The sequence below is a fragment of the Rousettus aegyptiacus genome, unplaced genomic scaffold (assembly GCF_014176215.1).
Source record: "Rousettus aegyptiacus isolate mRouAeg1 unplaced genomic scaffold, mRouAeg1.p scaffold_m13_p_1, whole genome shotgun sequence".
Taxonomy (NCBI): Eukaryota; Metazoa; Chordata; class Mammalia; order Chiroptera; family Pteropodidae; genus Rousettus; species Rousettus aegyptiacus.
Window position 1 is genome coordinate 142,958,080 of NW_023416284.1, and position 15,946 is coordinate 142,974,025.

At 32.9% G+C, this 15,946-nt stretch overlaps 1 protein-coding gene across 3 annotated transcripts in view; it reads right to left on the minus strand.

The window, feature by feature from the left end:
* The window catches only part of ATG5 (autophagy related 5), a 114,277-nt gene that overhangs the window by 78,129 nt on the left and 20,202 nt on the right, over positions 1-15,946 (minus strand). For all 3 annotated transcript variants that reach the window (XM_036220456.1, XM_016155744.2, XM_036220462.1), the window contains exon 4: positions 10,784-10,862. In XM_036220456.1, coding sequence (XP_036076349.1) covers positions 10,784-10,862 — 79 coding nt within the window. The remainder of the gene's footprint in view (positions 1-10,783; positions 10,863-15,946) is intronic.

A 15,946-nucleotide genomic window follows, 5' to 3' on the forward strand; every position in this document is an offset into this window, starting at 1 on the left:
TTCTCTTTCCCTTCTGTCATCTGCTCATTGTTTCAGCCATACTCTCTCATTTCAGTGCCTTCGCACAAACTGTTTCCTCTTCCTGGAGCTCTTTATATTTGCCTATCTCTCAACCACTTATAAGCCTACTCCCAAAAAATCCTCCTCAATCTTCAAGTTGTTTTGACATCACTTTCTCCAGGAAATTTCTTATTTCCCAAGTCTAGGTTCAGTTTATAAAGTCCTTATACTTGCTCTGTATCATTTATATTCTTGTGTCACACTACTTTTAAAGCTCCAAAAAGAAGAGACCATGATTATTCTTACTTCTCTGTCCTCTCTTGATATTTAAAAATAAATTTTACTACAGTGAAATGCAAAAATTTGAAGTATATAGTTACATGAATTTTGACACCACATAACTGTCAGCTCAAACAAGGTATAGAATATTATCACCCTCAAAATTCCTTGGTGTTCTTTGCAATCAGTTCCCTCATTTTAACCCCAACTAATCACTGAATGATTTACATCACCAGAGACTAGTTTTGCCTGTAATATAACTGCATATAAATAGAATCATATAATATGCAGTATTGTGTAATATAGCATCTTTCACTTAACATAATGCTTTTGAGATTCATCTCCATTACTACATGTATTAGTAGTTAGTTCCTTTTTGTTTCTGAGTAGTATACCACAACCTTCAAATCTAAAAACCTATCAGCAGACACTAAGACTCTATTCAGATTTGGGCTATTATTAAGAGAGCTGCTGTGACATGTGTTTAAGTCTTTTATAAACATGTTTTCATTTTTTCAGGTATATACCTTGAAACAGAAATGTTGGGTCACAGAGTAAGTATATGTTTAACTTTATTTAAAAATTGCCAAGCTGTTTTCCAAGGTGATAGTACAATTTTACACTCCCACTAGCAATGTATGAGAATTCTGGTTATTATGGAGCCTTCCAACTTGGTACTGTCAGTCTTTTTAATTTGTCATACTAGAGTCTGAAGGAATATCTCATTGTGATTTTAATACACATTTCCCTGATAACCTAAGATGATGAATACCTTTTCATGTGCTAACTTGTGATTCCCATATAAATACATATATACACATGTACATATATATGTATATATGTACATGTGTATATATGTTGTCCAAATCTTTTGAATTTGTTCCAAAATGAAAAATATATTTGGGAACAATTAAAACAGTTAATTTCATGCTTACTTTTGTAAATACTGTTCATAAGTAACACTAGGTGAACACGGAAAACTGTACCCAGTTAAGTCAAGCCACATAACAATACACAAAACACACATACCTCAGAAATGGACCTGCTGCTTCAATTCACATTATGAGCCATCCATATCCAATGTTACAATTTTATCTGATTTCAGATAACTTTCCTTTCACCACTTCACAAAAACTGAGAAGCTGCAAACCATTCCAATGCTCATTTCTACAAGCAAATTTCCAGTCTTTTTCTAAATAAAAAGTCATTTTTGTAGTTTTTTTTGTATTTATTAACCATTTAACATGTTTAAACTTGTGCTTTTTAAAAATTAGGTTCCTATCTTTTTCATTTGTCACTAATGAAGTTTCGGGTTTTATGTCCCTAACTTTCCCCATAAGTCCTGTAATTTTTAACAGCAGTCCTTTTTAGAAATACATATTTTACAGTAGAGTAAAACTGCCTATAGAAATGGTGGAAGTAGACGTCCTTGCCTTTTTCCTGTTCTTACAGTGAAACATTCAATAAATCCCTATTTAGCATGATTTTTAGTAGTAGGTTTTTCACATTTACTGTCAAATTGAGGAAATTCCCTTCTATTCAAAAGTTTGCTAAGAGTTTTGATGATATATGGGTACTAAATTCTGTCAAAAGCTTTTTCTGCATTTATTTATCTGCTCATACGAGTTTTCTACTTTTTTCTGTTAAATGTGATGAATTACACTGATTCACTGATATTTGAAAATATCACGCTTCTATTCCTGAGACAATCTCAATGCAGTCATGGCGTACTGTCTTCTTAACATATTGCTAGATCAATTTGCTAGTATGTTCTTGAGAGTGTTTGCATCTATGTTCATGCATTTTTGGGGGCGGTTGTATTTTCTTTTAATATTTTTAACAGGTTTTGGTATCAGAGTTATTCTGGCCTGTAAGACAAATTGGGAAATATTCCCTTCCCTTCTATTTTCTAGAAAAAGTCTGTAAAGATTGATATTATTTATTCCTTAAATATTAGAATTCAAAAATGAAATGGCAAGAAATATAACTTTGTGAGGAAGTTGTTTTTAATTACAAATCCAATACTAAAGGGTTATTCGTATCTGCTACTACTTCTAGCAGTTTTGGTAAATTGTATTTTCACTCAATTTGTCCATTTGTCAAATTTGCTGGCATAAAGTTATAGTATCTCCTATTATCCTTTAAATGGCTATAGGATCTGTGGTAATACCCCATTTTTCATCACTGATGTCAGTAAATTGTGTTTTCCTACTATGGAAAGAGAAAGTTTTAAATTCCCTCTAAGCACTGCTTTAGGTGAATCCCATAGATTTCAGTATGTTATATTTCCATTATGATTTAGCTTGAAATATTTTAAAATTTCCCTTGTGATTTCCTCTGATCCATAGCTAACTGACAATTTAGTGGTCCCATCCTTTAGACAAGTGTGGTCATATATTTTACTTATACAGACATAAACCCTTCCTTAAAATTATGCTATTCTTGCTTGAGACAGTCATTTCTCTTTTCAAGAAGTTAAAAAATGTTATCTTTTATATTTACCATTTATTTACCATTGCTGGTACTCTTCATTCCTGCCTGTAGCTTCTTTCAGTCCTTTAACATGTCATTCCAGTGTCTTTTGATCTCCACTATTTGATGAGAAGCCAGCCATCATTTACCTTACTGTTCACTTTTATGTCATGTGTCACTTTTTGTGTGTGGTTGCTTTCAAGATTTTCTATTTATAACTGTTTTTTTTTTTTCTTTCAGCAGTTTAATTAGGATGTGTCTGGGTACAGTTTTCTATATATTTATATGCTTGAGATCTGCTAAGCTTCTTTGACACCCAAACTAATTTTTTTTCCTCCCAAATTTGGAAAATTAGTAAACATTATTTTTAAATTGAGACATAATTCATACACAAATCACTTAAAATTCGCCATTTTAAAGAGGATGATTCAGTGGTTTCTAGTATAGTCACAAGGTTGTACGACCATCGCTACTAATTATACAATATTTTCATCACTCCAGATGAAAATATTCATATCTATAAGCAGTCACTCCCCATTCTGCCCTCTCTCCAGCCCTTGAAAACCACAAATATACTTTCTATCTCTATAGATTTGCATATTCTGGATATTTCATATCTAAGTCATATAACATGCAGCCTTTTGAGTCTGTTTTCCTTCACTCAGCATGCTGTTTCAAGGTTCATCTATGCTGTAGCATGTATCAGTACTTCATTGCTTTTCATGGTCAAATTATACTTTGTTGTATGGATATACATTTGTTTATAAACATTTGGGTTGCTAAACATTTAGGATGCATCCACCTTTTGGCTGTTATGATTAAGGCTGCTATGAACATTATGTACAAGTTTTTGGATGGACATGTTTTCAATTCCCTTGGGTATATGACTATAGCATAATTAGTGGGTCATAAGGCAAGTCTATGTTTAATCATTTAAGGAAATACTAGACTGTTCTCCAAAGTGGCTCCATCATTTTATATTCCCAATAGTAACATGTAACATATGAGAGTAACGATTAGTCAATACTCTCTTTACTTGTTATTGTCCAGCTTTTTGATTATGGCTATTTTAGTGGGCATGAAAGAGTGACCTACTGGGGTCTCTCTTTGCATTTTCTCAATGACTCATTATGCTGACCATCTTTTCATGTGCCTACTGGCCACTTATTTATCTTTTTTGGAGAAATGTCTACTTAAATCCTTTGCTCATTTTTAACTGTGTTATTTACCTTTTTATTATTGAATTCTAAGTTTTTTAAAATATATATGTCCTGGATACTATATCGTTATTAGATATATAATTTTGCAAATATTTTTTCCTATTCTGTGGGATGTCTTTTCACTTCCTTTGAGACATGAAAGTTTTTCATTTTGATAAAGTCCAATACATCTATTGTTTCTTGTGCTTTAAGTGTCATACCTAAGAAATCACTGCCTAATCCAAGGTCACAAAATATACTCCTATTTTTTTCCTAAGCATTTTAAACTTTATCTTTTTTATTTAGGTCTTTGAGCCATTCTTTATTTTTTTTTTATATGAGTCAATTTCATTCTTTTGCATGTGGATATCCAGTTGTTCTAGCATCCAGTTGAAAACTATTCTACCCCTCACTGAACTGTCTTTGCACCCATACAAAAAATCAACTGCCCATAAATATGTGTGTTTATATCTGGACTTTCACTTCTGTTCCATTTATCTGTCTATCCTTATATGCCAGTGCCACACAGTTTTGGTGTCTGTATCTTGGAAACCAAGAAATGTGATGAGTCTAATCATTATTTCTTAAAAATAATTTTCTGGCCCATTCCCTTTCCTCTCCGTCTAGGACTCCAATTACATGTACATTAGACTGCCTGATATTATCCTAGAGGTCACTGAGTCTCTGTCCCACCCCTACTCCTCGTTTTCTTCTCTCAGTTCTTCACACTGGATAATTTCTACGGCTCTGTCATAAAGTTCACAGGATCTTTCTTGTATCATCCTCAATTCCCTGTTAAGCCCATCCAGGGAATTTTACATTTCAGATATTGTTCTTTTTAGTTCTACAATTTTGTGATCTTATTTTAAGTCATTTGAGTTTTTAATAGTTGCTTTAATTCATTTTTTGCTAATTCCAAATATAGGTTACCTCAGGATCAGTTTCTACCCACAGCATTTCTTCCCCCTGATATGGTTCAAGCTTTCTTGCTTATTTGCATCTCTAGTAATAGCTGATTATACACTGGTATTTTGAATACAGTGTAAAGGTTAGAGATCATACTTTCTTGTTGAGTTTTGTTTTGCCTGATGCTGCTCTTTAATCATAAAAAAAGCCTTAATTTTAGGATATATTAAGGAAGATTCTGAGTAATTCTTACTCTATAATAGGAATTGGCGAATTTCTTCTGTAAAGAGCTAGATGGTAAATGTATTAGACTTGTGGGCCACACAGTGTCTACAACAAGTGCTCAATTCTGCCGTTGAAGCCCAAAAGCAATATGTAAATGAATTAGCATAGATGCTGAATTTCAGTACTTTACTTATGGTCACTAGAATTTACATGCCACATAATTTTTACATGTTGCAAAATATAATTTTTTTCAGCTATGACAAAACATAAAAATCATCCTGAGATCACAGGCCATACAAAAATTGCCAGTGGGCTAGATTTGGTACACAGGCCAACCCTCCTCTGAAGTATAATCCTTACTCCTACAGCATGGACTTTCTGGTGTCTCAGATAAATGCCCAGTATGTTAACTAGGTCCCTCCCACTGTGGATGGGCTGGCATCCAACATCTCCAGGCATCATGGGACCTGTCCCACGCAATCCCCCTATCACACACTCTCTACTAGGCCTTAAGAAATACCACCTATACATGTATAGTCCAGCCCTCACCCAAGTATTTATTTGTTCCCTCTTCTCTGATACTCTGGCTGGCAAGTTCCAGATGCTTCACAGCCCAGAACTCTAATCTCTCCATTCTCAGCTCAGCAGAACTTTCTTACTCTGCTTGAGTTTGACTCCCCATTACAAGTCAGAAAATTGCCCTGAAGCACAGATAGGCTGAATGTGGAGCTCACCTTTTTTGTTCTCTTTCTCTCTAATGTCCAGTGCCTGAAACAGCTCTACTTCATATATTTTGTCCAGTTTTACAGCTGTTTATGGTTGGAGAAAAAATCCAATCCAGTTACTCTGTCATAGCTGAAAGCAAATGTTAACCTCAATAAATATTTGATGAATAAATTAATGACTAAACAAACTATATTTCATAAAGTTTTAAGTATATATGACCCTCAGTGATCTCTACCTCTTGGTATTCACACCTTTCTTTAATTCCTTCCCCCTGGAATGTGGGCAGGACCTGTGATCTGCATTCAACCAAAAGAATGTGGTAAAGGTTATGTGATATTACTATGAGTAAGTAGCATTATATAAAACTCCAGTCTTGCTAACAAACTAGCTCTGGAGGCTCATTTTGTTGACTCAATGAAGTAAGCTGATATATTGGGAAAGTACATATGGCAAGGAACTTCGAGCAGCCATTAGATGCTGAGTATGGCTTCTAGATGACAGACAGCAAGAAGACATAGCCCTCAGCCCTACAATCACAAGGAAATGAATTCTGCCAGCAAACTGAATGAGCTTGAAAGCAGATTCTCACGTCTCCAGGCAAGAATGTAGCCCAGTTAACATCTTGATTGCAGTCTTGTGAGACCCTAAGCAGATAACCCAGGTAAGTCTGACCCGCAGAAACTGTGAGATAATAAATGTTTGTTGTTTTAAGCCGCTACATTTGTGGTGATCTGTCACATGGCAACAGAGAACTAATATCGTATACTATTGATATATATTATAAAACAGCTACTAATATTGAGAGCCAGGAAGTACAGGTATCAGAAGTATGGGAGAGACTATGAAATATACTCAAGAACAAGAAAAGCTACTTCAGACTTGTCATCACCACAGTGGAAAGAACCTAGATATGGTATGTTACCTGAGACATACACAGTGGCTCTTGGCCTAGCAAGAAAGAACTTGTCCATCAGAAAAGGGGTGTGGTCAGTCACACAAGTATACTTAAAGAAAAAGTCCAGTCAGGACCACTGGTAGGTCTAAAAATTTAACTTTGTCTGGTCATCATCCCTCAGCAATGTTTTGCACAGCATCACTTGCCTTAATGCTGACCCTATTTTGCCCAGTAAATGTCAGCTTTTGCCCTTAATAATCACTGTCAAAATTCAAAACTAAAATTTCTCCTCTTATAAGATCAAAAGACAACTTAGTACCATGTTATCAAGCAAGAAAGAGATAAAAACATTAAATTATTGTTGATTCTGTTTACTCTATGAAACTTTATTTAGGATATGCAGTAGAACTGGGCATTTTAAATGGCCCAATATTTTCACTTGATGTTACTAAATTTTGAATCACACTAACGTCCCTTTTAAAAATTCCACACTGTTAGTAACCTTTTGATTGTAATTTGCAAGCCTACAGAAATAATGAAAATATCAAAGAAAAAAAGACAGAGAAGTAAAGCAGAGGTAGCAAAATGTTAACAACTGACAAATCCAGATGAAAGGTACATGGATGTAAACTGGAGAATTCAAATGTTGGTCCCCCAACCCTCATCCATGAATCTACTCTGAACTACAAACTGACTACGTGTGGAGAGCAGGCAGCAGGCAGCAGGTCTCCTGGAGACTTTAGTGCTGCGTGTGTGTGTGTGTGTGTGTGTGTGTGTGTGTGTGTGTGTGTAATGCCTGCTAAAAGACTGAAATCTAGGTTAAAATATATCATTGCTACCCATTTATTTCTTCGTTCAACAATTACTGAAAATCTAATAAAAATCAATATATATCTTTGAAAGCAAATATAAAAGAAATAAATTCCAAGCAGTCTGGTTAAAACACAGACATCATTTGACATACTCACTACAATATCATAAAACAAATACTGACATACCAACTGACAAAGTTGTTACTTAATAAATTTAATCTGTTGATAAAATATTGTCTAGAAATTTAAAACCTGCTTCCTCACTCTGAAAGCACCGCTTCTCTATCTGAAAATATAATGTTTACTCATTTTTGTCACAATCAATCAAAAGCCGTTAAGTTAAGGTAATACAACAGAAGTGGGCTTACAACAATCAATATAAGCTATCGGTCAAACACCTGGGGACAACCTTAGAGATAAGCTAAGTCTTATAACCCTAAATAAAGAGAATTTAGTATATACACAGAAATATGGGCAACGGTTTTCCTCCAACAGAGACAAGAGAACAAATAAGAGCAGCTAAGAGAAACACATCAGTAATTTGAGAAAATTTGTTACATCCTCTATGATTTCCTTATTAGCTGTAGAATTCTGCTTTTTATTTGATTTATCTAATAAACTTTACATCTGGGAAGAAAAATGTATGACCTACTGAGGACCCCAAAGAGCAATTCATTTTAAAATACAAAGAATAAACCCATTACATGTTAACATACAAATCCTCTTTTTGTAAAAAAGTAGCTATATTTTCCAGAACAGCAATAACAACAACAAAAAAATCTAGGGAGAAGACTGGAACTGTTTTTACAGTTTTGCAAATAATGTCTGACTTAATAGAAAATATATGGATTATGTTATTTGCTTCTACATTCAGTATTCTGTAATGTTGTTTTGAAGTATATAAATATACAGACATAAAATTATGCAGTTGGAAAAAAAGAGTAGCGTTTTAATAGTCTTGTCATATTTATGGATATTCTTTTTTGATACTACACTAAATTCAGTAAGTATAGTTTATTATAACATTAATGTGGAATCTGAAATCACATCAATAAACATTTCAACCTGTGTTATATTAAAATCCTGATTCACAATCTAAATGGCTCTTTCATACATGTATGATTTTGTAACAGCATGCATTGGTCATTTGGAAAATATTTGTTGAGTTAATGTAGATTTCCAAATGTCGACACAATTCATTACATAAAATTCCTTAAAAATCAGATTTGTTAAAACAACCACCAATCTCATTAAAAAAAAAAAAACCCTTTTAAGAATAATGAAGCTGTCAAGCTTATTGTAGCAGATACATGTTTTCCAAAATTCTAATTTTCACTTAAAAGTTCAAATTTTGTCATTGGGAACAAATACTGTCAGTTGTTTCACTTGCAATGACAGGTTCACTTTATTTTCAAGAAACTGAGTGGCTAATACCCAAGTATGAATAGCTACAGTTGTTCTATCAGTCAATCTTTCAAATAAAAAATGGTGTTTCATGAGAAAAGTGGCTTGTTCAGCGTGCAATTCAAACAAGGGCACAAGCACTTGCACTTTTCCTTAGGACAACCACAATATCTGGCGTACAGTGTTAAGTGTTTTATGTGTATTTCCCATTTATCACACAGGAGATTAAAAAGACATGTACTTAAGAGTCAAAATAAATATTAATAATTTGTACTGCTTCATCCAAAACAGTCAGTGTGTGGTGGTGAAGAATATAATGACTACTAGTACAGTTTGGTGTATTGTCTTACTTTGTGCTAAGGGGCCAACAGTTTTACCCACCAACACTTTTGCAGACCATTACAAAATGTAAACACAGTGGAAAGGGCAAATAGCATTTTAATATTATTAAGGAAATAGATTTGACCTCATGAATCCCTTGACAGGATTCTGGAAAGTCCCATGGGTCCACTCTGAGAATCATTACACTATGCCAATCCTAACATTTCTAAACCTTTCCTGTCATTATTACAATCCATCAGCTCATTCCATTGATAATTTTGGAGGGCTTAGTATGTAGTACCAGTAACTACCATAAAATATCTGAGTGTTTGAGTGTCTTGGTGTCATTCACCCAAGCTCCTAGAACAGTGCCTGGCTGGCACATAGCAGGCTCTCCACAACTGTTGAATGAATAAAGAATGGATAGCCATGATATATTCTAACCTACATTTCAAAGTTTTTCAGCATGTACTACACACACGTGTGTGCGCGCGCGCGCACACACACACACACACAATCTAATTATTGAGTTTATTTTTCAACATAAAATGGGAAAGACTTGTTAGAAAATACAGGACCTCTGCCCTTGTTATGCTTGGAGCAATTTTATCTTCACACCATTCTAAATGTTAATTATTATATATACAGACAGTCCTTGCCTTGGACGGTACCATGGGAACTGACACTCATATATATCAGAATCATGTCCTCACTGTGTATAATTCCATGATGACTAAAATCTGTAGTAACATAGTACTGTGCAAAGCACATTAGTGCAAATAATAGGGAAATAAATTCCAATAACCTACAAATTCAATTTCAGTAAGAGAGGAAAGAAAGCATCTTAGGAAGAATGAATGGGCCATCTTTGGGCAGTGACTTTAAATGAGTGCCCCTTATGGAAAAGCAAATCAAACTAAATGACTTTTCAAACTTTTAATATGCCTCCCTCCCACTACCCCTCACCACCTGAGAATTACTGCCTCAAGATCATATAATAGAAGTGGTTCAATCCTTCAAAGGTGTTTATGAATTGCTTGAGGGGCAAGGATGGAGAATCAAGATGATTAGGGAGAAAGAGGGACCAGCACTTTATAAAATATTGAGACAAAATTAGGTTTTAATAAATCTCAAAACAGAATTAGATCAATTCTTTAGACTTTTCTCTCCTAATCTTTCTTTCCAAAATTACTCAGTGTTGTCTCCTTCCCTACTCGCATGCCCACATCTGCACTCAAGACTTTGTTCTTCTTATCTGCAATTTTTCAAAAAAGAATATGAATATCCCAAAATATTATAAATTATAAGCACAGTTTATTTGGCTCCAACAAAGAATAGGTGTTTATACATTAAATGTTTAAATGGTTCTGCAAAGAGTCAAGAAAAAAATTGAAAGGTATTTTATAAGCACTAATGGCAGCTTAGCAATTAAAAAGTGCCATAGAAAAGGCACTAAATAACTTCGCTCTTTAAAAAATTCTATTCTAAGTCTACTTACTATGTACCACAAGTGGGACAAATGGGAAATGCTATTTAAACTATACCTTAAAATGTACTGTGATGTTCCAAGGAAGAGCTGAACTTGATGCAAGAAGATCAAATAGCAAACCAATTGGATAATGCCTAAAAATGAAAGAGTATATTTTAAGAAAGAATAAATAAAGTTATAACTACAACTCCAAAATCAATTTCTAGCACACTCTAATGTCAAATAGCAGGGGTCTTTAACCATGAATTGTGGGAACGTGACATTTTATACTGTTACTTGCCTGGGCTAATATGGTATAATTTTCAGGCATCCAGTGGTTTTCCTTCTAATCATTTCATTCCCCAGCAAAGCCTCAATGTACATAACGGGACTGTGCTAAGGTATATTTTATCAGCGTGAGCAGTGTGATATTACAGTACTGTAGCATCGATCATCCCAGCATTCATATTGGGCAACCAGATTTTAAAAATTTATTTAAATATATTTCTGATTTTTAAAACAATTTAAAAGTAAGAATTGAGAAGAGCAGCTAAAAGAATATGCAGTTGCCTATTCTGTGGTTATCACTATACAGCACATAAATTTCCAGTCTTTTACTTCTGCATGCAAATCTAAATTTAGATTAAGCCTTTCCTTTACAAAGTGCTTTTTTCACATAACAATATGGCAACATTTCCCAAAGTCATTGACTGTTCTTCTTGCAACCTAATTCTAAAGTGTTTTTTTTTAAATAAAATTTGGACTTCCCAAATAAGAGAACATCTCCTAATATAACCATTACTCACAGTGATGCAAATTATTCAGCAATAAACAAAATTAGTAACACAAACCATGCAGATTCCAATGGACAAACCTTATTTTTTAAATCGCCCTTTTAAAAAATCTAAGCTTCCTTAGTGACTCAGAATTAAATAATAACTCCCAACAAAGGCAAAAAGAGGACTGCTTGGTGTGATGTACAATCCTGTTCTTTCCTATATACTAGTGAATTACTCCTAGATTTAAGAGGTGAAAAATTTGAAAATACATCTTATTTCTCTCAAAACAAGTGATCCAATGTACTACCTAAGATTCAAATATTAGCTAATCTATATGTTTGCTTATGTGTACATAATTGTAGAAAAGTCATTGGTCGTTGGAGATTATATATTTATTTAGAATGAATTTAGGATGAATGCCCTGCTAGTAAAGTAAAATAGTGATAGCTTTAGTCATATAAGTTGTATCTCTTAATAATAACCCTTAACCTCCTCTCTATTCGAAAGTCAACATCTACCACGAATCTTTGAGAGACAGAGATGAATACTGAATGAAATTTTGGACTACCTAAATAGTAGGATGTTTACTTCAGAAAATTTTGAAGCTGGAAAAAACTCTGGTCTCGATCAAAACTTAAAATAAAAATAATTTTTAAAAAATATTACACTAGAGACAAGTTATAGAATTCTATCCAATTCTGGTCTTTCTCTCTGACTCTTAAAATTGTACAAGCTCTACATAATGCCTTGTACTTTTACAAAAGTGACCTTTTTATTCTTCATTCCTTTTTTTTTTTTAAAGAGTGTTCCTCTTAAGTATTCACAACTAAGTTAAGAATGAACACGGGTATTTACACTAAAAGAGCAGCTATTGCTTTCAAACTCTATGCAGTACTGCAGATATAATTAAAGAATCCTTTTAGCAAGTTCAGCAGTTGAGCTGTTGGATAGATTTGCCACTGATTCTATAAAATGGCTAGCAATTCAGTATTGTACACTTTCTCTGCCATTCACAATGGAATTGTACGCAAATTCTAAAGTTAAATCAAATATTATCTTAAGGTAATCTATAATGTCATAGAAAATCAAATATAATTTTTAAAATAAATAGTATTTGGGTCAGAATACAAATTAAACATAAGACTCATAATCGATTATTTTTATACCTTAAATATTAAAAAAAGACTAAGCACCCAGAATCTTGAACAAAGTAGATGATAAAAAGTTGTGAATAAATAAATCACAGAGCCAGAGAAGAGTTAACCCTCAGTCTATCATAAAGATCATATGGCCTCAATTTTAGGTTCTAAATGTCTTTTCTTAGCAGTTCTAGTTTAGGTTTGATCCTATATAACTTTTACTCTTTCTTAAAGATCTTCCAAAAACCACAGAGAAAATTCACTTCAAAAAAAAAAAGAAAATTCTACCTAGTAATTTTCATGTAGACCACTGGACCCTTTTATAAATCTATGATACATTATGAGATTTTGGTAATCTTATTTTCTCCTCTATCTTAAAATGTTTTGTGAATTCATCATTCTAGAAATTATTTTATCATTCCTTACCAATTATTCCCAACTACAATTTAAAAAAATGAAAACAGTAAGAATTTAAAATAATGGCATGCCTAAAAGGGTGATACAATAATGCATCTTTCTTCCATCTTCTTACTGTCACCTAAAATATTACATACGTCATATTTCAATAGTTAAAAAAAAAGAAGATGCAGCTTTCATCTTTGGAATCTGCATCATTAATACAGTTGAAAATTCGAAATGTTTTATTTTCCTTCTATAACGGAAAAAAGAAAATTTAAAAAAGATGTTACACAATTATTAGATAAATCAGATTTTTGCAGAGACAACACTACTTTAGAATTTAATGAAAGTGGTAAAATTGGTCATTTAAGTAAAATCTTGGACTGAATCTTTAGATGATGATATACTAGATGAATTTTACAGAACTCAATAACCAATGAATAAACAATATATTTCTAAGGACAGATGCCATTCTTATCCACTTAGTCATTCAACAGAAAAAATTTTACCATGCAATATTTTATGACAAAAACCTGGACCATTCCATGTTGCTAAAAAGATGTTTGACAGTATTTTTTCATCTTTTATGCCATTTGTGCACTGCAATTTGCTTGATGGTAAGTGGGCAAATGCTAAAGGCAGATTTATACACAAAGATGACTAAAGGAATCTGATGGTGTAGAAATGAAAAAGTGTTCAACTGATCATTCTAACTAGTGTTTACTAATGTAAAAAAGAAAACATTTTACAATAAAAGCATAAACTGCCAAAGGTTTTAAAATTTTCTTCAAGCATTGCTGTTAAGTGCAAGAGCCAGAAGCAATGATAAGCTAGACATTCTTAGAAGCTTATGACTGTATGACAACTAATAAGCAGTTAGTTCAACTAATAAGCAGTTAGTTGCATTCAGATGATGTTGCCCATTTCAGGTATGTGTGTGTGTGTGTGTGTGTGTGTGTGTGTGTGTGTGTGTGTGTGTGTGTGTGTGTGTGTGTATATACCTTCAAAACTAGGAAACTATACAGTTAAAATATAAATTTGCTGTGTTTAAATGCTTATTCCAATTTCTAATAAAGTTCTCTTACACTATTCCTTAATTCTTACTTCTGTAGGTTACTTATAAAATGATTTAAATATATAAAGTTCATTGATCTCAAGTGGTAAATGATGATGACTCTTTTTCCTCATATACTAAGGATTAGAATGAAATTTAAATATTATGGTTTCTAAAAGTTATATTTATGTCGGAATGATTTTGATGCAAGGACACCAACTCCAAACAATTATCCGGATTAACTGGTTCTAAGATGACTTGTTTCTAACAAACCTATTAATATGCAAGAAAATCTCTAAAAGAAATCAGAACCAGCAAAAATTAAAGGTACTGAATTTTTCTTACACTATAGTCTGATTTACGTCAAAGATTTCAAAAGTACTAATTTGTATAATTCCTATAAAGAGATATTCTATGTAGTTTTGTCAGGAGGCTCCTAACCCAAAACACAGAAACTACATAAGCCATAACTATAAGTAAATCATAATGTAGTCATTTGGCTATTATGTTGTTACTCATGCCAATCTAACCCAGCTAAAGGTTCATCTAGTGCCCTAAAAAAAATTGATTGCACCAGAATATTTAGTGTTAGGTCTATTTTCACATTTTATTCAATTTTTTCTCTTTCTTAAATTGCTCTAGTCTTTTCTATATTCAATTCTCAAAATGAGTATTTTCAAATTTTTTGCATAAGGTGTTTCTTCTTCACTCTTTCATTACTGCTAAAATAGTTATATAAATATTGGCACAAAGCACAGCAATATGGATATTCTCTGAAGTTGGCCAGTGGTGCTCGTTCTAATCTAAACATCTACAGTCAGACAGCAAACCAGCATTCTAATAGCAGCATTGAAAGGAATCTTCCCCATATACTACAGAACTAGCTCCCCACTCCATTTCACTGAAATAAATGCATCCTATTCATAAGTTTTCTACATTAGTGATTCTCTGGAAACAGGATTAAATTGCAGTGAACAAAAACGTGTAACTCAAATGTAAACCAAAGTAATTTAATGATGAGAACCAATTTTGCCTTACTCTATGTATGGTATAAACATGGGTAGACTAGCACTGTTTCACAGCTTTTCAGCCTATCTTTATGTACAAAAAGGTATAAAAATAACCAATAACCAAGGGATTACTACTACATGTATAAGATACTAAGTAAGCCACACTTCAAAAATCTAGTTTACAGGGTAATTTATAAAATTCTAGAAATTTGCAACCCCAGAAAAATGATTAGACAAGAGAGAAGAGCCTGCACACTATTTATACTTAAGATGTTAAAGTTATTTTGTTAATATTTATTTTTGAAATCACATAGGTACAGTATTAAATTCTGGGTCATTCTATTACATCTATGTTTAAAATCAACATTGATATTTGCTTTACTCTTTTAAATTAAAAGGTAGTTTCAACTTCTTACTTTCAACAACCAGTCCTGAAATAAGTCCATTTACACAAAATAATATCCTATTAGAGATAACTGTTTTATAGTTGACAAAAAGAGAAGCTTTTTTTAACTCTTGTACCTGAAGGCCTAAAATTTAAATCAATATTAGAGTATATTGACAAAGTATTCTTTAAAAGAACCAAGATCAGTTCTGTAAAAATAAGTCTAATATATAAGTAACAATTACAGATTTTGAACACTTGAGTTAGACTTTACCCCTTAAAATGCAATGTTAGAGCACCCTCTGCTGACTATCAACTAAATATCTCTTTAAAAAAAATAGGTCCCTATGTTTGAGTTAATAAACACTTTCCACTTTCTATGTAATTTTTAAAAGTTAAACTGTAGAAGATAAAGCACTAATCAGATAAAACCTCTTTGAAATCTCTCTACAAATCAACAATATATTAAGTAT